Source organism: Clarias gariepinus, chromosome 5 (genome assembly GCF_024256425.1).
Source record: "Clarias gariepinus isolate MV-2021 ecotype Netherlands chromosome 5, CGAR_prim_01v2, whole genome shotgun sequence".
In the NCBI taxonomy this organism is placed as follows: domain Eukaryota; kingdom Metazoa; phylum Chordata; class Actinopteri; order Siluriformes; family Clariidae; genus Clarias; species Clarias gariepinus.
The window spans coordinates 7,988,085-8,013,355 of NC_071104.1; the positions used below are offsets into that span (position 1 = coordinate 7,988,085).

Sequence of the window (25,271 nt, forward strand, 5' to 3'; positions counted from 1 at the left end):
AATTTACATTAAGAAGCTTTGTCTTTGTAAGCTATATCTCAGCCTATAGGGTTATGAATACAACAAAGCCGAAGTGAGATACCACCAGACTATATGACTACAGTTGTAATAATAATAATAATAATAATAATTATAATAATGACATATGGCTAATAAAATATACAAAAAAACAGATTATAAGATATAGATCATCTACTAAGTGTTGTGTAGGAAATCAAATCTGTTGATGGATTACTGATACACCATGAAATGTATTTATTTGTTTGTAGTGCATAAATGTATTGCATTATTCTATTATCTTGTCCAAGGTAATATGCACGCCGTTTGGTGATGAACAGTGCATGGCAGTCTACATTCCATGCATTTAGTGCATTTTTTAGTGATTAGGTGGCTTAATGTGAGTGGAGATGTCTGCACTCTGTAACTGGTACCAGCAGCTTCCATAAATAACCGAGTGGGAAGAACCACGGGCGTTTCCCCACCTATTAGTCTCAGGTGAAGCAAAAAATCTCGGACAAACTGGATGTCTGCAACGCGGAAGTCAAGAAACAGTGAGACCGGACTCGAGACAGGAATATTTGAATATTTGTAATTTTTTTTAAATGTATTATTTATAAGAAATTGTTGGAATCGATCGAGCTGTGATCTGTAACCTGCGCTTCATGTGAGCGCCGACGCTTCACATCCAGGAGGTTAAAAAAGGCAGCGAGTTTCCAAAGATGCGTCTTCTTTTCCTGATGGACTTTTAAAAATCGCAGACGCGTGTGGACATGTCGTCGGAAGGTGAGCCGGTGAAGGAGCTGAGCACCGGCGAGGTGCAACGCACGCTCATGGAGCTCGTGTTGATGGTGGCGCGGAGCGCGCTGCTGCTCTACCCGGTGTACGTGTGCGGCGCGTTCGGGCTGAGCATCAGCTGGATCCTGCTCACCGTGCTGCTGTGGGAACTGTGGGACAGGAACCGCCGGCACAAGGGTGCGCGCGTGGACGCCGCCATCGACTTCGTGGACAATGAAAGTCACGTGATCAAGAGCGAGATGATGAAGGCGCTCAACTCGCCCACCTGGGTGGGTAAAACAAGGGGCGTGGCCAGGGCTTGTACTATGGGGTGGCCGGGTTAGACCCGGTGTTTTGGGGTGGCACAAAACTCTAATCCACATCAATAGAAAAAAATGTGGCACTGCAAACAGGACATAACATACGCAGCCAGCATTTATTTATTTATTTGTTTGTTTAGATTTTTTTGCCAGCTACAAAAAAATGCTAGATAAATACTACTACTAGTACTGATGCCACTACTGTAACTAATACTAAAATCAAATCAAATTTAAACTTTATTTGTCACATGCACAATGGTATAGTACTGTAGTTAGTACTGTCGCCCTGCACCCCCTGGTTTCGGGATTGAGTTCCGCCTCTGGTCTTTGTGCATGGATTTTGCATGTTCTCTCCGTGTACTCCGGGTAGTCCGGTTTCCCCCCACAGTCCAAAGAGATGCAGATTAGGCTAATTGGCATCCCAAATTGCCCGTAGTGTGTAAAGGAGTGTGTGCCCTGCGATGGATTGGCACCGTGTTCAGGGTGTATCCCGCCTTGTGCCCCAAGTCTCCTAGGTTAGGCTCCAGGCCTCCCACGACTCTGTATACAGGATTAAGTAGTATAGACTTCCCCCCCCCCCCACACACACACATTTAAACATTTTAATAATTTAAACAATCCAAAAAGCAAGTTAACCAGTATGTAAAAATTTTCTTAGATAATTTTTAGGTCATTTTTAATATAGTTTCAAAATGCAAACATTTGAGACAGATCACAGTACAGTACAGAAAGTAAACATTAATGCTATTGAATCGAATCAAATTGAAAAATCAGAGTACCCCAAAATTTGATTAAGTTTAGAGTCAAACTACATTTACATTTACATTTAGGCATTTGGCAGACGCTCTTATCCAGAGCGACTTACATTTTTATGTCATTACACATCTGAGCAGTTGAGGGTTAAGGGCCTTGCTCAAGAGCCCAACAGTGACAACCTAGTGGTTGTGGGGTTTGAACCTGCGATCTTCTGAACCGTAGTCCAATGCCTTAACCACTGAGCTACCCCTGGCTATACTATTATTCACAGCTCTACCAGTCAGGCCCTGAGTTGAGTCAGTCTGATATGCCACATCAGTATCCTATTTACATATGGCAATCCAGCTCTCAGCCATAATCCCCTCACCTTTGTAGTTATAACACAACGGTTATTTGCTCTGCATCATATAAATCGACTATTACTACTACTACTGCTACTAGAACTACTACTGCTACATCTACTACTGCTATTATACTACTGCTGCTACTACTGTCCCTACTACACTACTGCTGTTACTACTACTACTTCTTCTAATGCAGGAATAACAGTAATGCTGTATATATAGCCAAAGAAAATGCTTTGAACTTTAAAGGCTTTTTCATAGGTTTGGTGGCTGACCAGGTAAATTTGTAGTATTCTGAAACGCAACGCAGAAGTGTTGACACATATATGCAACCTTCATGGTCTTAAAAACGTCCCTGCTTTTATAAATGCATATAACAAACTGAATAATCAGGCCAGTTTTAAAACTCGTAGTGCATAAAGGTTTCCTGTTTTTTTTAATCATGCTTAACAATTATCCTTCCAAATTATTCCCTGGTGGCGGGGTGCACAAGTCAATCTTAAACCTTCTGATCTGCTCAAAGTCCAGTCATGCCTGTCATTTCATTGGAAAATAGTAAATATGAAATATTTCTAGATTTTATGACTCATCATTCTACAGTATTGAGGCTGGTAGCCCTGGTAACAGTAACTAGTAACAGTTGAGATGTTTTCATTTGTGTTTTTTTTTTTTTTTTTTTTTTGGTGGGAGTCTTAAAATCATGTAGTGTTTTGATTTGAGCATTTTCCACATTTCCAGTTTTGGTTAGGATCATATAGAGTAAATTATATCATTATAGTGTTTTAACACATTTATCAAAATATTGCAAAGTTATTCCATAAGTAACCCTGTTAGTCGTATACTTTCCTGAGCATTCAGGCATTGTTTTGCTAGCTGGAAATCTGATGTATGTATCTCTATAATACATGGAGTCTGGGAAAAAGTTCCTGCTTCAATTCATAACCCGATTAAGTCAGAGCAATGAAGTAGTGGAGTATGGAATAACTTTTTGCTTTAGTGTGGTGTGGATTTGGATTCAGGGCATTGTGTCATTCCACTGTTGTGTATTTACAGAGGTGTGGTCTTTGTTGCGTTGCCTGGGAACTTACAGGCAAAGCAGGTTTCATTTCTAAGCTCCACCTTTACCTTTTGGTGTTTTTGATATCATGTACACAGCGCAGTCCTCTTTGTTTGTGTGCATGTGTCCATGCATGTAAAAAATGTTGCTTGTCAAACAAAACAGAAAGCATATGAAATGTGTTCACTGCAGAGATCTTCTCTTCTCTAGAGCTGTTCAAACACATGCTATACAGTACAGTATATATAAGCATGTTTATGTGTATTATATGTGATGTATATATAAGTATTTTTTGGAGGAGCAGTGCTTAATTTTGGTAACCATCTGCAACTGGCAACTATCATAATGGTCATATTGAAACATAATTGGGTTAATGCAAACAAAAAAGAAGGTGTGATTGATGAGAACGTGGCAGAACAGTTGCCATAATGTGGTGTTAAAACACTCAAGCCATACCATTCAGTAATTTTCCATAGTTTAAGATGCAACACCTGAAAGCTGCGCTTCCTTCCATGGAAACATTTTTATATACACACACATACATACATATGTATGTATGTATGTATGTATGTATATATATATATATATATATATATATATATATATATATAGCAATGAAGTGTATATATATATACTAAAAACACTGTACATGTACATATGTAATTTTTTAAGTCCTTAACTTGTTTCGAAGTAATTGTGATTGGCCTTTATAGTTTCTATGATGTAGTGGCTGCGAGTGTGGTTCCTGTTCTCCTTCACACCTGAGATCATTTCAAAGCAAGAAATTTGAATATTCAACCCTTCAAAGTTAGTCTACTCAGGATGCCAGAACTTAGCTGTGGATCATTTCATCTAGTTTCAAACAATTGATATCACTTCAAAGAGAAAGCCTTCTTGGTTGACACTCAATTTAAAATTCCGCTGGGGATACGAGGCAGATGTTTGTGAGAGTCGAGGGCAGAATTTAGGATAATGTCAACTTTAAAGTACATTCACTTGTTGCTTCTTCCATCGTGCTCCCTACCATTGTCTGTATTTAAAAAATAATAATAATCAACGTATTTAAAATAGAACTTATCTAATTGATTGTATGCCATGGCAAAGTATGAACCTACATTAATGGGTTGGGCCACTACAAACCAATCACTTCAGAGTTAAAGTGAAGCGTTTTTGGAACTAGACGGAAGGTGTGAGCACAGTTCTTCCAAATAATGTCGATGTTTAGATGGCGGTGGTGGTGCTGTTTGACATGTTGCTCCAAATTCCCGACCACTGGTAGCAAAACAGAGCTACAGGGCTTTGCTTTAGTTTATCACAGCTGTATACAAGCTGTAATTTGTGTGTGATAAAACTTACTCATATTCCTTAAACTGTTTATTTATTTTTTTTACTCAATAGGTTCAATTTAACGAAGTTGAGAAGGTTTCCTGGATCAACAAGGTAAGAAAAAATAAGAATGTACTATATACATTAATATCTATTGAATTATAAGGACCCCATGTTATAATGTACATATGAGGGGTGTTTACGTCGAAACTGGGACTTTTATTGTGCAGAATAACAGACCACAGTTATGAGAGTAAAAACTACCCTTACTTCTCTATATTCGATTCAATTCAATTTTTATTTGTATAGCACTTTTAACAATTGGCAGCTTTACACAATCAAAAGAATTATTTAAGTTTGTATGGAATGTGAATGTGAATGAATCAAAATGGTCAGATTGTCCCTGGTGAGCAAGCCGAGGGGGACAGTGGCAGGGAAAAACCCCCTGAGATGGTAATAGAAAGAAACCTTGAGAGGAACCAGACTCAACAGGGAACCCATCCTCATCTGGGTAAAACAGAGAGCAGGAATTGATCTGCATTCATACTGTGTGTTAGTTGGCAGGCAGTTCAGCATAACAGGTGATGTTAAATGATGTTAATATGGAGTCCAGTTAGTTATTAAAAACTCAGGTAGACTTGTATGAAGTTCCAGTCCTGAACTATCGAACGGTCAAGTCCTCAGAGAAACAGCTGCCAACACCAGAATCGTCTTCTAGGTAGAGAGAACCATCCCCAGACACGAGACGCATCCCAATGAGACACACAGGACATCCATGTGACGAGATCTCCAACCAGAAGCGGGGCACCAGGATGGGTCAGACAGGTCCGGAGGGCAGAGGGAGTCTGGATCACTGGCAGCTATATAATCCTCTGCTATAGTAATTCACTTATCCAGCGTTTCATTAGTGCTTGGATACCATCAAGGTAGAAAGTGTTTTCAGTATTTCAGAGCCATGATCGGACTGTCTGCTTCACATCTGAAATGGCAGCCTCCCAGGAACTGCTTTAAGGATGGCCCAAAAGTGAAGCCAAGTTCAGGACAGTACGGACTCCCAGCCGAGTTCCTGCAATTCCTCCACTCACTGAACTTTTGCTCAGGAAAAATTTCATCACAAGTCCCGGTTTTACTCGGGTACTACTCATAAATGTAATATTCTTCAACAAACATGAGGTCAGGAAGAACCAGGAAATAGCAGCTTTGGCATGCTTTATAAAATTCACTTGACTCAGACAGGCAGTCCAACCAAAATATCCTTCAAGAATAAATGGAATGACTAGCGAGAGTGTTTTATTGTGTCATTGTCAAAGGGTGTCACTTTTTTACTGTGCCATATAATAGGATCAAATGGTTTTTGTCCTTGAGTTTTGTACCAGTAAACCTGCTTATTGTGGAATGTCAAGGTCAGCTACATTTTAAAATATGAAAATGTAAACAGCTACAAATTATAACTGTGTGGTTTTTAAAAACAATTGGTATGATGATTTTGAATTTTTTCCATTATACAACGTCAAGAATGTCTAGACATTTTTTACATAAATAAAATGGTTTTGCAAACCTTTGCAAATATGGCATTGTTCTGCTGCCATGATTTCGAAACAATGACGTGATATCTGAATATTCTTAGATTCTTCAACAAGCCTGGCCTTTCTTTGGTATCTACATGGACAAACTTCTGAAAGAGAGCATCCAGCCGTTGATTAGGCAATCCAACAACCACCTCAAGACCTTCAAATTCACCAAGGTCCACTTTGGCCAGAGGGTGAGGAGAACTGCTCTAACAGACACGACAATATGTACACTTAACAATGCATAAAGATTCATGATGACTTATACATTGGTGGGCATTTTTTTAATAGGGCTTGATACTTTCCTTTAAAAATAAAAAAACTAATTTTAATCAATTTTAGAAAACTGTAAGTTTATGAACTTGTATGCCACACTGGCTGGTGTTTTTTAGGCTCCAACAATTACAGGCATACAAGTGTACACACACGAAGAAGACATGAGGGAAGTCATCCTAGACCTCAACATTGCGTAAGTTCTAAAAAAAAAAATTAAAACTCTTACACTTTAAAAATCACTTTAAACTAAAACTTATTTAATATTGATCTATATAAACTATAAACTTTTTTGGTTTAAAATTAAATATTTGAGGCTTAAAGTTCTAGCCTTTAAAGAGGTCAGAGCAAATACAACTTTTCAACCATGAACATGAAAGTAATTTTTAAACAATATGTACAACTTAACAATTCTAAGGTCAATCTGTATTAGAATCACTGTATAATTTGGGCTATGATAGACATCAGTAAAAAGTGCAAAAACAATGTTCTTCCCTAATAAAACAAATATTGGTTTAAGTTGTTAAATTCCTTCAGTGTACTGTATATGCAAGTTGTAAAGCGTAATCATTGACAATTTAAAATATGGAACGAATTCACAACTCAGTTTGTTAACTTCAATATGTTATTAACAGAATTTGTCGTTTGGCATTCGGACGCATCATTTTTGAGGTCTGTTAGTAATTAGCAGACATTTATAAATTCATATAATTAAATTATTTAAATGAGAAAACCAATATTTATTTTAACATGAATTAAATTAGAGTTGTTCCTAACTCTAAGTGTATTTATTGATTATTTTGAAACTTTAAAAAATTTTGACAAGTAAAATCAAATCAAATCACTTTTATTGTCACATCACATTCCTGGTACACTGGTACAGTACATGTGAGTGAAATTCTTGTGTGCAAGCTACACAAGCAATAGTTGTGCATAATTATAAAAATAAATATGCATGTAAATAAATATGCATATGTATAAGTACAGTAGTATTAATATTGTGCAAGTATAAAAAAATATGATTTTTTTAAATTAAGAAATGAATACAAATAAATGTGAATACAAGTATATATATACAATATACATGTATACACACATATATATATATATATATATATATATATATATATATATATATATATATATATATATATATATATATATATATATATCCACATACACAAATATGCATACATGTGTATATACACATACACACACGTTTGTGAGAGTGTGTCTACTTGTATATAAATGTATAAAGAATGTCCGCAATGAATGTTGTATACAATATAAAATACAACATCTGTGCAAGATTGTAACATTGATTAGGTAAAATATGATATTTATAAAAATTATTTATTTAAAATAAATATACTTACTATCAGCAGACATGAAATGTAACCCAAATTACTGAACAATTCATTAATGGACCTGATCATCTTCACTCATGATCCATCAACATTTCCTTCATAGAATGCTATTACTCATTAAACATTCCATAAGTATTTCTTCAATTATTTTTTAGGTACACAGGGGATATTGACATTGATGCAGATGTAAAGTCACACATGACAGCAGGGGTTAAAGAACTTCAGGTTGGCCCCCATTGCCTTTTTTATTTTTAATTTTGGTTCAGTATGTTATGATTATTATTATTATTATTATTATTATTATTATTATTATTATTCCATTTATATTTTTTATCTAAATCCTAAGCTGAGAAAATTAGATATGCAAGAGAGGTATTTTTAAATGGGGTATTCTGGTTATATTAGATAATTGTTTAAAGTTAAAACGTTAACACACATTTTTAGTGTTTCAGTGTTTATATAGTATGTATAGACTGTATATAGAATCAGTGACGAAAAACAAATGAGTAGAGATCATGATCTATAATTAAATTGACATATAATTTTTTTTCCTCACTGTTATTAGCTTCAGGGAATGCTCCGTGTGATTCTGAGCCCCTTGATTGGCCAGTCCCCACTTGTGGGCGGGGTCACAATGTTTTTCATCCGTAGACCAGTGGGTAAATTTTTTGTTATACATGATATCTATCATATTGGTTTTCATTTCATTGCAATATTCATTATTGCAAAAATTATTGATCAGCTTCATTTATTAAAATTCCACAGACCCTGCAATTAAATTGGACTGGTATGACCAATCTCCTTGATAGTCCAGCATTCCGGTATGTACTTCTTGACTTTGCTTTTATTATATAAAATTTGTGCCCTGCAGCAGGTAGTGTTGCTGCCTCACAGGTCTGCAATCCCTTATAAGCTTGGGTTAATGTCTAAGCATTTCTCACCATGTTCCTCCTGGTTCTCTGGTTTCCTTTCTCCTTTCAAAAACAGTACACATTACAAGGAGAACTAGCCATGCTAAATTTCCCAAGGTGTAAATAAGTGTGTAAATATGTATATGTGCATGGTCCTCCACTCTATGGTGTATTAACAACTCATGCGAGAATTTTCAGCCTATGCTCCACAACCCTGAACTCGGATAAACTCCTGTTTATAGTTTGGTTTTAGGTTAAGTCAACTGTTTGAAACTCATGTATGCAATTCACACATTTTTCTGCAGATCCTTTTCAGAGACGACCGTCATGGACATAATTGCTTCCATCATGGTCCTACCAAATCGTTTATGTTTCCCATTAATAGACCAGGTCAAGGTGGATCAAATGAGATTTCCTCTGCCTCGAGTGAGTGTAATCACTGTGAAATTGTATTGCAACATATTTTTTGTCCAGGATTTAATTCCAATTTACCAAAACTTGACCAGTTGTGAATCAAACTGGAGATCTATAAATTATTATAAATGACATAAACTGCATTAACATAACACAATATTAGCAACTGCTAAAACCATTCATTTTTTTTTTTGCCATTCTCTAGGGCGTGGTACGTGTCCATGTGTTGGAGGCTGAGGGTTTGAAGGCCATGGACACAGTAATGTTGGGTCTAGGAAAGGGCAAGTCTGATCCTTATACAGTCCTTATGGTTGGCAACCAGCGTTTTCAAACAAAGACCATAAAAGAGACCTTGAACCCCAAATGGAATGAGGTGTATGAGGTAATCGCCAATTCCATGCTTTGCACATACACTGATCAGCTACTACACCAAAACAACCTGGCTAACATTAGATAGATTGTGCTATTAAAACAGCTCTAACATGTTGAAGCATGGACTCCACAAGACTTCAGAAGCTGCTCTGGTATTTGTTGCCAAGATGTTGGCAGCAGTTCCTATAAGTCCTGCAAGTTGAAAGGGGGATCCATGCATCGAACATATTTGTCTAGCAACTCCCTCAGGTGCTCAGTCTGACTAAAATCTAAGGAATTTGGAGGCCAGGTTCACTCCTTGAACTCCTTTGTCATGTTTCTCAAACCATTCCTGAACAATTGTGGAGTTCAGGAGGTCACTGCAATTGGGAAATACTATTGCATGAAGCTGGTACAAGTTAAAGTAACATCTACGGTTTGCCTAGACCCAAGGTTTCCCAGCATAACATTCTCCAGAGCCTCACACTGACTCCACCAGCTTGTCTTCTTCCCATAGTGCATCCTGGTGCCATCTGTTCCCCATGTAAGTGACACATACATCTCGGCCAGCTATATGATATATGATACAATAAAAGATAAAGTTAAAAATGAAATGGCACCAAACCACCTTCATCCATTTCACTATGGTCCAGTTCTGATGCACATGTGCCCACTGTGTGCCTGCAGTGGTGGATGGAGAATCAGCATGGACATGCATCCATATGCCACAACCTGCAATGCAATGTGTCTTGTGACGGCTATGACAGTCAAGGTTTTTTTTTTTGTTTTTTTGTTTTTTATATACAGTAGCTATGTTGTGGAATTGGACTAGATGGACTAGCCTTCACTACCTACAGTACATTCATTAAAGAGCCTTGAGTGCCCATAACCCTGTCACCAGTTCACTTGTGCTTCACTTGACCACTAACCAGTGCACATCAGGGACACAACTCAGTACCTGCTGTTTGGGGGACATTTTGCATAGTCTTATATTGCAAATTGATCTATATTGAACAATTATAGTACAATTGTATTTTGTACATATTTTGTACATCTGTATACTGTATCTGTGAATGTTTTAAGGCTACAAATAAATTTTCTTGGAGTTCACTTGTTAAATTTGCTAAAATGTCCTGGTAAATCGAGTAACTATTGTGTTGCAATTAAGACATATCAGGATCTGGGGCTCCACAACCATGTTGATTTCTTTTGTAAGTCTGTATTTATTTCTTTTGAGTACAGTTTGTGGTCCATGAGGCTCCTGGCCAAGAGCTTGAAGTGGAGCTTTATGATGAGGATACGGACAAGGATGACTTTATGGGCAGGTGGCTATTCTTGTTTTGTTTCTCTGTGATGTACAATGTAATTATAAGGCTGACTAACTGAGGCACTGTGAAATAATAACCTGAAATAATATTTTATACTTGTATTTATTTAACACAGGCTCAATCTGGATTTTGGCGTGGTGAAACAGGAAAAAGTGATAGATAAGGTATGTGCCATAGTGTAAACCGCCAGATTATTTAGGAATAGAATCATCAGTATGCTGTGAGATCCAGTCGTTCCGGTGTTACAGATGTGATGTTTGGACTCGTATTGGGATACAAACATCCTCAAAACAATGGAGAAGCATAATGTCATTAAATTAATTTATATAGCTTTTTAACGTTGCCCTTTCAGCAAAAATAAACTTATCCTTTTTTATTTAGGTTTTTATATAAACTACTTGCATCCTAAAAATATCTACCATTTTATCAGTGTCATGGATGTGACACTAAACAAAGAAACCTTTTTAGAGTACTGGTTCCCTACAAATTCTGTAAATTTTATAGACAACGACAGAAAGGATTGCAGTTACCACAATCCTTTCTGCAAAAAGTACCACAAAAGATATTTAAACGAACACAGAAAGTGTAGATTTACAAATGTTTGTCATATTTGGAATACATTATTTAGGATAGAATGACTTTATGAATGTGAAATTATTATATTATGGATGGAACTACAAAATGATTAAAGTGAAAGTTGCAAAAAATTGCAGACATTTTTCTCCCTCTTTCCTCTCATTTTCTTTTTAATTTTTGATGCTCAACCTAAACTTTCCTGTTTAATTTTCAAGTCAAATCAAAACCTGATCAGAAACACCCCCGATATCTCGAATGTGACCGCTGAATACCACAACCTCAAACAAGTCTCGCACCACTGTCTTCAAAACCTCATTGACCATATAACTGTGCCATCGACCTACTCCCTGGCACTTGTCCTGGCCGCCTCTACTCGCTAGCACATCAAAGGAGACTATAAACAAATATTACCGACACTCTCACTGCTGGGATCATCTGTATATCTTCTTCAGATTTCTTCTCTGGTTTTCTTCCTTCTTAAGCAAACAGAGGGATTTTACTGTATCTAAATGAGATATTAGTAAAGAACCCATACCCCCTCCTACTCGTGGTTGCGCCGTTGGAGCTCCTCCAGGGATACAGTATATTCACGAAACTGGACCTGCTCAATGCCTACCACCTCGTCCGAATTCGGTAGAGTGATGAGTGGAAGACTGCATTTAATACACAAACCAGGCATTATGAATATGTGGTGGTCTTATTTTGTCTTACTAACGTGCCAGCCGTCTTCCAGCTCTCATCAACAGTGTCCTTAGGGATTTTTAACTCTTTTGTGTTCATCTACCTAAATGATAACCCCATCTTTTCTCGTAGTTTGCAGGATCATTGTCATGTTAGCCCCAACCCATCCTATCAGTTTGTAGTAGAGGTCGATGCCATCAATGCTAGCGTTGGAGCTATCCTTTCTCAAAGGCATATGACCCATGTGCATGCCATGCCTAGCCTACAGTATCATCAGGGTTTCATTCCCAATCAAATGGATAGACATTTCTTTACCGGACCCTTCACCATCACCAAGATAATTAACCCATGTGCTGTATGGCTTTTGCTCGCCTCCACCATGCAGCGGATTAACCCCACCTGCTGCTCACTGATTTGGGTCCATTATTAGCACGAAAGGGTCTCACGACTTTAAACTCTCACTTTCACTTTCTCGACCATGTCTCTGTTCAAAGATCTTGACTCATTTCTGCACAAAAGGAGAAACCAGATCTTTTCATACCATTTGGGTCCTATGATTGCTCACTGCAATAGTATGGTTTGAGACTATTAATCAGGAGGGTGATGCCCAGTTGAATAGAAAAGGACTCACTAATTAGATTTGAACCTAGATTTACATTTAAAACTGTAATCATTTTAATAAATGTATGTGTCAGGTGTCTAAAAAAAAACAAATGACCTTTTACATTTTAGCTTAGGGATAACCAGTACAGGTACAATAAAATACACTTCAATGCTGTTCAATAATGCAGTTATAATTTGTTGATGGTATTTAGACACAATCCTTTATATATTGTCTTCAATTCTTACAGTGGTACACCCTGCAGCAGATTGAAAAAGGAAAACTCCACTTGAAACTGCAGTGGCTCTCTCTGCAGACTGATCAGGAGCTATTGAAAGAGGTAATCTGGCATGCTTATTTTAGATATTATGAAAATCAAGTGGTCTGCCCACGGGTGTGTGTGTGTGTGTGTGTGTGTGTGTGTGTGTGTGTGTGTGTGTGTGTGTGTGTGTGTGTGTGTGTGCATTGCTTCAATGTTTTCTGATAAACAAAATCTACAGCCATGGCCAAAGGTTTTGAGAATGACAAAAATATATTTTTTTAGTAGATCTTTTTGTCAGATATTACTATAGTATACTAAAGCTAATTTTAAGCATTTCATAAGTGTCAAAGTCGTTTATTGACAATTACATAAGGTTTATGCAAAGAGTCAACATTTGCATTGTTGACCCTTTTTTTCTCAGGAATTCTGCGATTCGCACTGGCATGCTGTCAGTCAACTTCAGGGCCACATTCCGACTGATCGTTCTTGCATAATCAATACTTGGAGGTTTTTTTGGGATTTTCAGTATTTTGTGCACCTCTTGAGGATTGACCACAAGTTCTCACTAGGATTAAGATTTGGGGCTTTCCTGGCCATGACACCAAGATTTCGATGTTTTGTTCCCTGAGCCACTTTTCGCCTTATGGCAAGATGCTCTACCTGGTAAGCGCTACCATCACTTGAAACTGATCAAGTGTCATGCCAACAGTAAAGCATCCTGAGACCATTTATGTGTGGGGCTGCTTTTTAGCCGAAGGAATGGGCTCACTCACAATTTTAAAGAATAGTACAAAAACATCCTTCTAAGAGCAACCATCCAAGAACAGTTTGGTGACTAACAATGTCATTTCCAGCATGATAAAGCACTGAGACTTCGTGGTCAATCCTCATGAGGCAGGTGGACAAATAAAAATCTGCAAATTCTGACAAACCCCAAGCACTGATTATGCAAGAACGAATAGGCTGCAGTCAGTATGGCCCAGAAGATGATTGACAGCATTCCAGGGCAAAAAGAATGGTCAACACTACAAATATTGACTCTTCTCCCTAACTTTAATGTAATTGTGACTATATTTGACACTTATGAAATGCTTGTAATTATACTTCAGTAATCCATAGTAACGTCTGACAAAATGATCTAAAAACAATCAAGCAGCAGACTTTGTGAAATTTAACATTTGTGTCATTCTCAAAACGTATGGCCATGGCTGTACGCCACTGGTTAAAAGTTTGGGGTCATCGAGAAAATATTACCATGATACTGCTACATGGTCCCAGGCAATACTTTAACATTTTTTTTTCTGCATCCCACAAATGCCCTTCTTTGCATTCCTCAAATTTTGCTATTGGTGTTTGGCCTTCTTTGGCCACTTGTAATTTCTTCCTTTTATTGGCCAGCATCCTGGAGTCACCTGTTGAGTGTTAAGGTTGAGACTGTTGAGACTGTTCAACGATGCTGCCTCTGATGTGCTTGTCCTTAGACCAAGTCGTGCACCATAGACTCCCATGAAGAGAAAAATAAACACATTTGTATGAAATCTTCAGTTTCTTGACAATTTGTCACATGCAATAGCCTTCCTTTTTTGGAACAAGAATAGACTGATTTTTTTTTTCCCCTTGCCAATTTAAGTCTGTAATTAAACTCGCACATGATTATGCTCCAAATACTCAACTAGGCTAAAGAGCATAAGTTTTACAGCTTCTTTAATCATCAAAAATGTTTTTAGCTGCACTGTCATTAATGTGAAAGGGTTTTAAATGATCAGTTCGCTTTTTGACATGATAAACCTGGATTTATCAACATTATGCGGAAATACACGACTGATGGTTGATAAAAATAACCTGCTTTAGTCCTATACAAATATTCAATAAAAGGCAACAACTTTTATATTTAATAGGCATTTACAACAATAAATTATCTGTGTGCTTGGAGTATGTTCTTCCCATGCTTGGAGGGTTTCCTCAGGGTACTTTGGTTTCCTCCTACAGTCCAAAGACATGCAGATTAGGTTAATTGACCAAATTGTCCATTTTGTGTGTGTCCTGTGATTGGCACCCAGGCCAATCCTGATCCAGTGTTTACCCCTGTACACCGGTAGAGAAGATGAATAAATGATGATGAATAATTTGAGGGTTAAAATTGTTAAATATGTATTTATGTAATTATTGTTTTTTTTATTAATCTTGTTTCTTATTTTTATTTCTGTGTAAGTAAACACAAGACACACGGTCTATGTTACATTAATAAATTTGAAATATGAAGCATTACTTAAAAAAAAAAAATTCTTTCTTTAGGCAACTGGTGGCTGTGCCTGCGCCATGCTTGCCATATATTTGGACAGTGCCTCTAATCTTCCTGTGAGTAAAACCATCAAGCTTACTTCTTCTTTTGACATCGCTTTATAGATACAATAGACTACAACTGTCTCCATGGTTTCTTTATTTTGTCCTGTGAAGGCTGTTTTGCATTTTGCAAATATATCCATAATCGAGCAGCTGCAACAATTCCATTCTTCTTGCAACTTCACCAGACAAAAATGTTGTGGTTTTACACAGACAAATGCTACAAAATTATTTGAATATATAATATTGTTACAAAATACTAAACCCAAAACTTGTTTGTATGACCGTAAATTTCTTTAGATTCAAATTTATTGTCACACAGATGCTTTTTTTCCCTTTGTCTCTATATATTTAGAAAGACCTAAATGAATTAAGCCAGATTGAGAAACATGGCAAACATCCCAAAGAGGTGAAGGTAAGTTGTCATTAGTTATAATTATTTGTTTGCTTTTATAAACAGGAACTTACTTGTATCATTCTTTTGTCTTGGCTGAACTACCGCTTAATCATTCAACAAAGTTGACCAGGTGCTTCCATTTTTTTTTCATATGATCAAACAGAAGAACCATTCTGGCAAAACAGTACACTAAGGCCTACATCTACTGTTTGGATTATTTGTGATTATTGGATATATTTCTTACAGTCAGTTGCATAGTTTGATTTAAAATCACTTGCTATCCCAACAAAGTCAACTCGGGGCTAAATGAACCAACCCAGAATTTACCATTCATCCAGTTTGCCGAGCACTTGTCTTTCCAGTTTTTTTTACAAGTGCAATGTTTCAACTTGTGTGTATGTGTCCTTTTGCCTAAAATTCATTTTTTTTTTTTTAGCTTAAAAAGAAAGAGTTGACAGTCAATACTCCTTAGGGGACTTTGGAACATGTGACCTGTTAAGCAAATGAGGAGGCAGAAAGGAATTTTTCAGAAACACAGAATATTTTAGAGCACAAAATATACTTTCATATAGTTTTTTTTTTTTTTAAAAAGCTTTCTTTAAATGCAATGTTTTCCCAGTTTTGCAGGTAGCTGAAAAATTGGAAAACATTTAAGAGGAGCTTTCTTTCCTGTCACATTATTTGCATGTCACATGTTCTGAAGTCCCCGAATACTGCTTAGGGGACTTCAACATGGTGTGGCCTGTTAAGCAAATGAGGAGACATAAAAAAAAATTCCTGACAAAGAATTCCGTGTATATATGAATATATATATAGTTCCGTGTATATATGAATATATATATATATATATATATATATATATATATATATATATATATAGGAGAAGAACAAAAATAAACAAAAAAAAGTTCCACTGTTTAATCAATCGTGACTTTGAAGTGGGTTTTTTGCCTTGCATTGCATCGAAATTTTTTTGCCTTGCTCAAGAATGAATACAGACATGACATATCTTGAACCCTGACTGACCAGGTTTAGAAGCGGGCTTGGTTTGTAAATCACTTCTGGGACCTGCTGAACCGGTTTCTTTGAGGAACATATGACTATAGACACAGCTACAGCTTGGTTTCGCTTGCACAACTCTTGCGATATGCATCATACAAACCAGACATTAATACACAAATACAGCTGATGATTGGAATGTTTTTTCTATTTAATTTTATTTGTATCACCAGTAACCATTAACCATTAATTTATTCAACCAATATGTATTTAAAGGTAAAAGTTTGAAATGTTTCAAATATATATATTTTTTTGATCATTGCAGCTGACAAGAAGGCAAAACAACCCCAACTCTTATGTGAAGTTTTCCATAGGTCAACAAAGCCAGAAAAGCAAGGTACCATTTGCATACAATTTGCATTCCACTAGTGAGAAACTTGGAGGTACAGCACCCTCTGCTGGAAATATTAGCAAAGGAAAACAAACCTTAAAATGTCATTTTTTAATAAGCTTTTTATAAATGCAATATTTTCCCAGTTTTATAAGCTTCTAACCCCCCCCCCCCCCTCTCTCTCTCTTTCTTTTAGATTGCTTATAGCTCCAGAGATCCTGTTTTTGAGCAGTACTTTACATTCTTTGTGCACAATGTAGAAAACCAAGTGCTTAACGTTCAGGTATGCTTGGAATAAATTGCCTAATCCAGGACATGATCTGGTGCATCATAGTAGATTTTACTATTGTTTTTGTATGGAGAAGTTAAATGACTACATTTTCATATTTAGCTCAGGAGACTGTTGGGTGACTAAGCTTGCTTTGCAAAGTAACTGTAATCAGAATTTGTGGATAAATGAAAACATATATTAAGCAACATAGGGGGAATGGAAACATAATCCAATAATCTGTTTAGTTTTAGTCTGGTTGCAAAGGGGTTGAGACCCGATAAGCGGCACAGACATGAATAGCTCAAACATAAGCCACATGTCAAATGGCAAACAGTTCATACATCGGACGACCCGGAAAATTTCCGTCTATCTGTATGTCTGTCCAGGCAGATTATGCCACAGCATCTAGCGGTAGACCGAAAGTGACAGTTTTAACAGTGTTATGCATATGCGTCTAACTATAGGCAAGACTGAAATACACTTTCATGGAAATAATTTTAAAACTGCATTTGTATTTACCTGTGTTATACATGTGTAATATTATAACTTGTATGATGATCTTAATCATTTATGTATGCCAATTATGCAAAAAAATATTAAATCAGGAAGGGGGCAAATACTTTCATGGCACTGTATATTTGTCTCCCATTAAATAGGAAGCCAATTTGATGATTATTTTACGTGTCTTTTGGTTTCAGGTGATGTTGGCTGAAAAGAAAAATTCACTGGGAACACTCACTCTGCCTCTTATGCGGCTCCTTAATGCCTCAGACCTGACTCTTGACCAGTGTTTCCAGCTCGAACGTTCCGGCTCCAACAGCCAGCTCAAGATGAAAGCCATCCTCAGGGTGAGCTGCTACAGTAAACTGAAACATTTTTCATTCCATATGCTTTAATTTTAATCCTCTGTATGTCTGCTGTAATCCTGATAAACCATAACAATTTTCAAATATGAACGACAACTTGCACTTGTTTCTATTTAAAGTTAATCCGTGCTTTTCTAGGAGATGCAAATTTGTAATTTTCCCATTCATTTAGCTATTATTTAATGCTTCCTACAAGTTCTCACTGTTAGATTACCATCTCTCCAACTGTATGTAATATTGTACCGATATTATTTTTTTACTAAGCTCTTTTTGTCATCCCAGATGCTGAAACTGGAGAAGCCGAAGCCCAAAGATTTAAATCCCCCAGTTGCCAAACCTCGAAAAGGAAACCAGGTCACGGATACTAAGCTCCAGCAACCTTTGCAATCCCAAACCGAGCCTCCTCTTAACCCCTCAAACCCTGAGGCCTCCACACTGTCTCAGATGCAGGTTCCAGTCAGCTCTTCAAATGGGCCCCAGACTGAGAACATGGCCCGGAGAGGTTCTCTCGTGGCCTCTGAGAGCCGTCTTACGAGCTCCGCTCGAATGCGCCGCTACGACTCGCACAGCCTCCTCTCAGATAACTCTATCGCTTCTTCGCGGTTTGACCTGTCCGAGGGTGTTCCTTACCCAGAGTGAGTGTGTGATAACCAGTACAACACCATACACACAATAAGTCTTTTGACAGAAACTTGAAGAAAAATTACCATTCTTTTTACAGGATATTACAAGAGCTATAGAGCATATATATAAGTATATATATTTTTATTATTATTCTTATAATATATATATTCAACTTAAGTGGATTTCCTTTAAAAACACATAATTAAAAATTTTAGGTGATAGGTTTGGGATTTAAATAAAAACACAAACTAAAATACAAATAGGAAAAAGTAATAATAATTATTATTTTTTATTAAAAAAAAAACTTAATAATACAGATTTGTTTTATTTAGGCCAGTGTGTGTACACACACAATATAATAAAAAGTTTAATCAAAACAGAAATTGCCTTTATGTACAGGTGAAACTCGAAAAATTAGAATACCGTACACAACTTCATTTATTTCAGTAATGTAACGTAAAAGGTGAAACTACAGTAGTATATGAGATAGACGCATTACTGTACATGCAAAGCAAGATGGTTCAAGCTGTGATTTGTCATAATTGAGATAATTATGGCATACAGCTTATCCAAACCCCAAATCCAAAATCTCAGCAAATTTTAATATTACATGCAATCAATAAAACAAGGATTGTACAGAGAACATATCGAACCACTGAAAAGTATAAGTATGCATATGTACTTTGCAGCAATTACTCCCTCAATGCAGCGTGGCATGAAAGTTATCAGCCTGTGGTACTGCTGAGGTGTTATGGAGGACCAGGATGCTTCAATAGCGGCCTTTAGCTCTTGTTCGGTTTCATGTCTCACATCTTTCTCTTGACCTTGTCCAGGTCAGGCAAGTTTGCTGGCCAATCAGGCATGGTAATCCCACGGTTATTGAACCAGATTTTAATGCTTTTGGCGGTGTGTCCTGCTGGAAAATGAGGCATCCCCGTAAAACTCGTCTGCGGAAGGAAGCATGAAGTGCTCCAAAATCTCCTGGTAGACGGCTGCGTTGACCCTGGACCTAATGAAGAACAGTGGACCAACACCAGCAGATGACATGGCTCCCCAAATCTACACAGACTGGGTCCTTTGTTTACAAATAAGATGCAAAAGTTGCTCACATCAGAAAATAGGACTTTGGACTACTGGGCAACAGACTAGTTCTTTTTTTTTTTTTTTGCCTTGGTAAGATGCTTCTGACGTTGTTTGTTGTTCAGGAGCGGTTTGACAAGAGGAATACGCCATTTGAAGCCCATGTCCATGATCCGTCTGTGTGTGTGGCTCCTGATGTACTGGCTCCTGAAGTCCACTCCTAGTGAAAGTCCCCAACACTTTTTCCTGACAAACCTCTCCAGACTGCGATCATCCCTGATGCTTGTCCATCTTTTTCTTCCACACCTTTCCCTTCCACATTACTTTCTATTAAGTGCTTTGATACAGCATCCAACTTCTTTTGCAATTACCTTTTGAGGCTTTCCCTCCTTATGGAGGATGTCAATGATGTTTTTTTGCACAACTGTCAGGTAAGCAATCTTTCCCATGATTGTGCTTTCTACTGGACCAGAGACCAAAAGGCTCAGGAACCCTTTGCAGGTGTTATGGCTTAATTAACTGATTAGAGTGGGACACTTTCAGCCTAGAATATTGAACCTTTTCACAATATTCTAATTTTTTGAGATTGTGGATTTAGGGTTTTCTTGAGCTGTAAGCCATAACTATCTCAATTGTTGCATTTCTAAAATAAATGAACTTATATGCACGATATTCTAATTCTTCAAGTTCATCTGTATATAATTTCTATATACATCTACTTTTTAAAAATAGATTTATAGATGTCAATAATAATTTTATACTCTCATGGTAATTCTAAAGGAGATTCGGACACTATATGTGCTTACTATTAGTTTGTACCCACATGCTAAATATTGGTTTTCATGAGCTCATAGCTGTACACTTATTAGTTTTTCATTTTTTCATAAGTTCCTAGCCACAAACTACGTATTAGTTTTCTTAAGCTCAATGATGTATTTTTATTTATAGGATCACCTCCACATCCTAACTATTAGTTTTCCTGAACTCATAGCTGTATGCTAACTACCAGTTTCCACAAGTTTGCAGCCATATGCTAACCATTAGATTTAATGATCTTAGCCATACTGTTAGTTTTTATAAGCTCACTAGAGGTTACTCGCGGCTATCCCATAGCTGCACCTGCATGCAAACCTGACGATTCCTGACCATTATCTGCAAATAGAATGTGCGGTCAAGTTTTGGCAATCGCTACTTTACCCTGTATGCACTCCATATGTAGACACAGGGGTTTCGGTAACTGAGTTTACTATGAGTTCTATTCATTTTTGAGGTAAACATTGCCTGTGTACATGAGGTTTACTCGCGGCTCCATCCTGGTGCAGATCCTGATAAGTGAACCACTATATGCAGCGGCACTGTAGATGCTCTGCATTCTGTTTCAGGGTTTTACTATTTCTATCCAGCTGATTCTGATTATTCTGCCTGAGATGGTGTTCTGGTGTTTCTGACAGTATGACATAAAAGCTGATAATCACCTGTGACACGCCCCACAGTATGACACTAAAAGCTACAGTATATATAGATAATTGTACACTATGTTGTATTCATAAGCTCATAACCATATGCTAACTGTTACTTTAGAGAAATTCATAGTCACATACGTATTATAAGTAATACTTTTTATAAGCGCATAGCCATATACTGCATTAACTTTTTGCTTTAATTAGCTTATAGCCATGTGCTAGCTTTTAGTTCTAATATCTCATAGCCACATTTTAGTTGTTAATTTTCATTAGGTCACAGCAACATACTGATTAGAGTTTAAGACAAAATAGGACAGTTGTAAGCTAACTACTAGTTTTCATAAGCTAATATCCACCCAGCGTACTGTTTTTTTTTCCCCCATAGGGACCTTATTCTAAGCTAACTAGCTAGAACTAGTTGACATGTTCTTGTTTTAGCTCATTGTTTATTTATTTATTTATTTATTTATTCAGTCATTCATTTATTGGGTAAAATATCCTTAATCCTTATTTTGTGAATTTCAGCGCCATCATGAATCACCAGGGCAGTTTTGGCCAGATTCAGTTAACTATTCGCTATGTTACGCTAAGGAACAAGCTGACTGTGACAGTCATTAACTGCAGGTGAGTTTCTAAACACTGGCTTCTGCTTCAGGGGGAAAAAAAAAAAACATAACATATTGCTTATAGTAAAATAAATCATCATTTAAATATTTAAATCCTGAACCTTAATTCTTTAACAATGGAAAAACCTCTGCCCAATTGTATGAGGCCATAATAAGACAGTACAGTTATGTTGTAGCGATAAATTTATAAGAATACCATTGTATCCTAGGAACCTGTTCCCATGTAATGGCCACAGCTCAGACACCTACGTCCGCCTTTACTTACTTCCTGACCAAACATGGAAAAACCGCATGCGAACAAAAGTGAAGAGGAAAACCGTGGATCCTACCTTTGATGACAAGTGAGGATTTGTTTAAATGACCTAAGTGGGTATTGTAGCATCTTTAATTATGCCTCACTGATTAACAGTACTCTGTATACTCAGGTTCGATTTTTCGGTGCCATTGGAGGAAGCCAAGACGCGGATGTTAGATGTTTCTGTAAAGAACAATCGGATGTTCCATACCCGAGAGCGAAAAGAGATTGGGATGGTAAAAAAAAAAAAAAAAAAAGCATGCATAAATAAGTAACAATGTTGTTTTGGATATCTTTCATCATTAATCAATAAAAATGCTTTCTGTCATGTATCTGCAGGTCTTGATTGATCTGGCCCAGGTGGATATTGTGAAAGGTTCCACAGAATGGTTAGTATTGGCATACCACATTTTTCCACACATTGCTTAATTCAAGCGCATCATTAAATTACTGTATGTATACATTTTTATTTTTTTTTTTCCAATTCAGGTATGAGCTCACTATCCCAGGGCTGAAGAAAGCTATCTAAAGGATTGAAGGTCAACTGTATACAGGATCACTGATCAAACTGACTCTTTATATAGTTCAAAATGTATTTTTTTTTACACTCATTTCTGATTTTACATCTAAATTCATCCTGCCTCTCAGGTAGTGGCACATATGAGAATATTTATTATTTTAACACTGAAAAACTTTCAAAAAACTATAAAGACCAAAAAAAAAAAGAACATAAAAAGTGCACTGTATTTTTTATTATTATTTTTTTTTTACAAATTCTTTTTACTCACCCGTTCCCAGTGGTGTTTTCACTTGTTGATGGGAAGCAGGTTTTCTTCTTTGCAAACCACTTTTTATTTTTAAACCATACTGAAAGTACTTTTACTGCTTTTTGTTGATGAGCTTCCATATATTTGTTTTCTAATAAGGCATTTTGGTGTGAACCTTCATGTGACACATATTGTACACTGTCATGATGTTTTTTTTTTATGAATAATTGTGTTGCACATTTTAATGCATTGATCATTGGTTATGTGATGTTTACTAATCTGAATTAATATGCACCTCTGTAGATCTACATTCCTGCTCTTGACAAACCAAAGGCAAGTAGTCAGTAACATGCCGAGCAATTTATTGTAGCAAAAAAAAAAAAAAAAAAAAAAAAACGGTTTTAAAAATTATGATTAGAAGGGACAATATATGAAAAATATATCAGGGAAATGTTTGGGCACAGTGAAATGTCAATGTCCTGCATACATAATAAAAAATAAAAAAAAACTGGCATGGATGCAGTAATTTTCTCAAAAAATATATTCTGTAATCAAATTTTGCAATCATATAAGTTATATAATTTTTAATGAATTAACGTGTTAATTAAAGTGTTGGTATATTTCTATTTTATTTTCCTCAGTATTTTTTCTGTATGTTCATTTAAACTGTGATTGTGTTGTAGGACACTGGGAAATGTAAATAAAAAAAATCTTATCAAATATTAAATAAACTTTTATTGAAGTTAAATTGAGTGTCTAAAGTTGCTGAATAGGAAAATGTGCATTATGAGCAAAAGGATAAATATTATAACCACATAAAAAAAAAATTTCTTTTTCCAAAACAGAATATTTTACAGAATGAAAAAATCTAAGAATTTAAAAAAGTCAACACTGCAAAATAAAATAAATAGTTCTGGCTAGTTAGTTTAGAATAAAGTCCCTTAAAAAAATGACAAAACCCAGTAGGCTTGAAAACTGGTAGTTAGCATAATTGTTATATGCTAAGCTTACTGGGTTTTGTCATTTTATTACGGGACCTTATTCTAAGATAACCTTTTGTTTGTTTGTTTTTAAGCAGAGGTTACTATTTATTTATTAATTCATTCATTCGGTAAAATATTCTTCGCTGCCACTGTGTGAATTACAGTGCCATCATGAATGATCAGAGCAGCTTTGGCCACTTTATGCAAGAATGAATAGCTGATTTTATGCATTTTTAATTTGTGCATCATAAAGTGTTTTGCAAGAACAAGAAAGGTTTGAATAAGGCAGTTGTTCATTTACAGATAATAGATTAAATCCTATGTAAACAATCACAGTACATCACAATTTGAAAATCAACATGAAGAGAGCATCACAAAACATTCAAAAACTAAAACTCGAAGTACAATATCACATTTCTTAGTATTTGGAAGGAAGCTATAAAGAGATTTCTATGCTTCAAAATCCAATCAAGTAAAATAACTAAAAATACCACTGTCATATCATCAGTGACTTGACTTGCATAACAAGCATCATCTGGAAAACACAAGAGAAATATGCGATAAACTTGTCTCCTAGAGTAACAGTTCTTACAGTCTAGAGCCATCAGTGGTGGTTTTTCAGCAATTCCAGGGTTAAGTCCATGGTAGTCCATGTTAAGTCCATGGTATCCTGTGATATTCAAGTACACTACACTAGTGTATATGCATAGAACACTTCAAACAAGGGTCACAACCCTGAGTGTCATCTATAAAAAGACCAACAAACCTAAAAGCAGCGCTGCATGTTTTTTTTTCTTGTAAAACACACCTGATACATTATAATTCAAGCATTTTATATCAAACTTTTGTAAGATACAGCATTGTACTTGCCACAGTTTGTAGTGCTACAGGCTGGAACAGAAATTAACTTAAATGTTCAATAAATCTAAATAAAACAATAAAATGTAGTAAAAAAGGGAAAAAATATACAAAATAAAATAGTCTAAAACTAACAGGTTTGACTGTATAAATATTCACTCCCATTGCTGTGAATCCCTTATAATAGTGTTAATTGAAATTTGATTATTAGTTTTTTTAGAAAGGACTTTAATTGTGGGTGGCACAGTGGTGTAGTGGTAAGCACTGTAGCCTTGCACCTCCAGGGTTTGGGTTCGATTCCCATCTGTGTGTGCATAAAGTTTGCATGTTCTCCGCGTGCTTGTTAGTTTTCCTCCGGGTGCTCCGGTTTCCTCCCACAGTCCAAAGACATGCAGATTA

The 25,271-nt window shown here is 36.4% G+C and overlaps 1 protein-coding gene across 1 annotated transcript; it reads left to right on the forward strand.

Moving 5' to 3' along the window:
- Positions 1-241: 241 nt before the first annotated feature.
- On the forward strand, positions 242-23,718 carry esyt3 (extended synaptotagmin-like protein 3). Its single transcript, XM_053495783.1, has 23 exons — positions 242-1,064; positions 4,650-4,691; positions 6,205-6,339; positions 6,538-6,614; positions 7,941-8,010; positions 8,351-8,440; positions 8,551-8,606; positions 9,002-9,122; positions 9,316-9,492; positions 10,704-10,786; positions 10,905-10,953; positions 12,898-12,987; positions 15,205-15,267; positions 15,608-15,667; positions 16,974-17,045; positions 17,236-17,322; positions 18,009-18,158; positions 18,459-18,811; positions 21,869-21,967; positions 22,179-22,310; positions 22,395-22,500; positions 22,604-22,653; positions 22,754-23,718. The coding sequence occupies exons 1-23, from the start codon at positions 771-773 to the stop codon at positions 22,791-22,793; spliced, it is 2,496 nt and encodes an 831-aa protein (XP_053351758.1). The 5' UTR covers positions 242-770; the 3' UTR covers positions 22,794-23,718.
- The last annotated feature ends 1,553 nt before the right edge of the window (positions 23,719-25,271 follow it).